Source organism: Penaeus vannamei, chromosome 10 (genome assembly GCF_042767895.1).
Source record: "Penaeus vannamei isolate JL-2024 chromosome 10, ASM4276789v1, whole genome shotgun sequence".
Classification (NCBI taxonomy): Eukaryota; Metazoa; Arthropoda; class Malacostraca; order Decapoda; family Penaeidae; genus Penaeus; species Penaeus vannamei.
The window spans coordinates 37335389-37337888 of NC_091558.1; the positions used below are offsets into that span (position 1 = coordinate 37335389).

A 2500-nucleotide genomic window follows, 5' to 3' on the forward strand; every position below is an offset into this window, starting at 1 on the left:
CGGCCGACTGTGGACGGCTGCATGTGCACGTCTTCGAAGGGAAAAAGGGAAGGAGACGCAAATATATGTTTATGGTAACGGTTTGTCCTGTCTGTCTGATATAACCGCAACTGTTTAAATAATATAACAAAAATCAAGCATGTAAATGTAGTCATGCCTGCTGAGATATAAAGATGAAACCAATCAGTGGACGATTAATATATTGAAGAGGCGGCTTTACAAACCCACAAAATGCCCAATGCTCGTCGTCTACTTATCTATACGTAGATTATACTCATTTTTACAATTTGAAAAGGGTTCTTTTCCCATCTCGATATCTTGCTTATTCAATATCCTAATATCCCAATTTCAACAAGCAATCATATTCACGCTTTCTTAATTCATATTCTCACCTTCATAGAGGAATCCCTCTCCTACTTCCCCAGCCTTGCAATCATACCAATGACCCATACCCTTCCGATACCCAAGGAGGAACAGCCATTCCCCTGGACGCGCCTTCCTCCCAGGCAACCCTCCGCGTGCCTGCGTTCCACGGGAAGGGCAAACAAAGGTTAAGAAGTCGGATGGACTCGGGTATTATCAACGAGTCTCGCCAGGATCTGTCGTACCCTTTAAATGGCAGAATCGTCCATCATCACGTCCTTTACATATAAACAGTCAGGGAAATTATGTTTAGTTGTTAACGCTTGCACTTCTAAGAAATAACAAAAAACTATTTTTTACTACATCAACATGTAAACCGAACAAACTGTAACCTATAACACAAACTTCCTGATGCAAATTGTAATTTCAATTGGCAGAATCGTTGACTAGAAATGAAAATCACTCCTCAAAGAAAACGGAGCGCCGGCATACATTCAAAGAAAACACAACTCAACACAGGGGAGACACTGGGCTACATGCTAGTACTCGTCAATCACAGCCAAAGGATGCGCATGACTCGAGTGAGAGTCATGCAATAAAAAGGTTTTTCTGAAGGAAACCCTGCGACACACGCTGATTTTACCACAGACCCAGAACAGCTATTCCCGAGAAGCTCCTGGTTATGTGCAGGCCTACAGGGGAAGGGGATCTGAAACGCGTGGCGCCCCACCACGGGCGGGGTGCGCACTGACCTTGCAGCCACTGCTGGTACTGCGCAGCATTCTTCTCCATGGACATTTGATTCATCTTCTGCACGCGCTTGTTCCGGCCCGTGCGAGGGCGTGACAGGGTGCATAGTACCCACTGGTCTCCGCCTTCGTCTGCAGGCGCGGCCCGGCGTGCGAAGGGAGAAGAGCCGGGCCAGCCCCGCGGGGCTTCGACGGGGCTGGCCGGAGCAGTCACAGAGCCGTCCCTGCCGCGCCGACGGGGCTGGCGCTCTACCTGCTGGAGGCCTCTGGTGGCCCCGGGCGAGGGTGGGGGCGAAGGCGGCGAAGAACCGCGCCAGCACCCGGAGCTCCTCTTGCTGCTCCGAGGCGTGCCCTTACGAGAGCCATTGGTGGGCGTGGCAGGAGGAGTGGGCGTTGGGATTCTACATGGGCGTGGGGCGGGAGGAAGCCCTGCATTGGAGGAGCAGCCCGCAGGAGGGGAGTGCGTGGGCGCCACAGGACCGCCAGGGGCCGAAGGGGTGGGCGAAGGTTTGAGCGGCGGAGAAAGGACACTCTCCGAACAGATGGGCGAGGGCGTGCGTGACCAGGAGGGCCAAGTGATGTGGGCGGACCGAGCCTCGGTGTAACTGCGGCTCCTGGCTAGGGCGTGTTGGCGCGCGGCAGTGTTGGGTGGGTGCTGGAGCGTTGCCCAACCCGTGTGCGGGCGTGAAGACGTGGGCGTTGCCGGCGGCGAGACCGTGTAACTGTCGCAATGCCTCTTGAGGGCGGCGAAGAAACTCCGGGCGGCGGAGCGGGTGCGGGCTCGCGGCGTGATCTGATCGGGCCAGAATACGTTCTTGACGCCCACGGCCGAGTGGTCTAGCATGGCGTCGTGGTACTGTGGCATGGCGTGGGCGGTGCCTTCACACCAACGCACCTGCTGCACGGACTCACGTCACCATCCTTCGGGCGGCGACGCGCGAGGACAACGCGCACAGGAGCCCGTCGCTCCCTTCGCCCCGCCGCACACTTTGTCAACACTGAGCTCCACGTGGGCGGGCGGGCGGGCGGGCGGGGACTCGGTCAGGGTTTCACCGACTCTAGGATTCACCAAAACTAAGAATTTTCATTCAACATTAAACCTTACTATATGTGGACTTGACCTTCTTAACTGTCAGCAATAGCTTTAGATGTCCAATACTCACTATAGGAGTTGCCAAAACTATTGGTATCACTAAATAATAAAACCGTATGTTTTCTTCACTAAACAGCACTTCACCAAAAGCATCACAACCATAAACACCCTTTGCTACACAGGTATAAATTGCAGAGGCAATATTGCATTTCGGTTTTCGCATGCACGCAAATCTTGTCCAAACAGCCTGCGATACTACAGCCAGCAGGACGAACAGCGCCAGAGGCTCTGAGGC

At 53.9% G+C, this 2500-nt stretch overlaps 1 protein-coding gene across 31 annotated transcripts in view; it reads right to left on the reverse strand.

Annotated features, from left to right (window-relative positions):
• The window catches only part of C3G (C3G guanyl-nucleotide exchange factor), a 136230-nt gene that overhangs the window by 56169 nt on the left and 77561 nt on the right, over positions 1-2500 (reverse strand). For 4 of the 31 annotated variants that reach the window (XM_027382135.2, XM_070126610.1, XM_027382132.2 and 1 more), the window contains exon 1: positions 1116-2115. The exons of 24 other annotated variants lie outside the window; for them this stretch is intronic. In XM_027382135.2, coding sequence (XP_027237936.2) covers positions 1116-1977 — 862 coding nt within the window. In that variant the 5' untranslated portion in view covers positions 1978-2115. Of the gene's footprint in view, positions 1-392; positions 466-1115; positions 2119-2500 lie in introns of those variants that run through there. 3 more of the 31 variants (XM_070126609.1, XM_027382134.2, XM_070126634.1) reach the window with 3 other exon arrangements.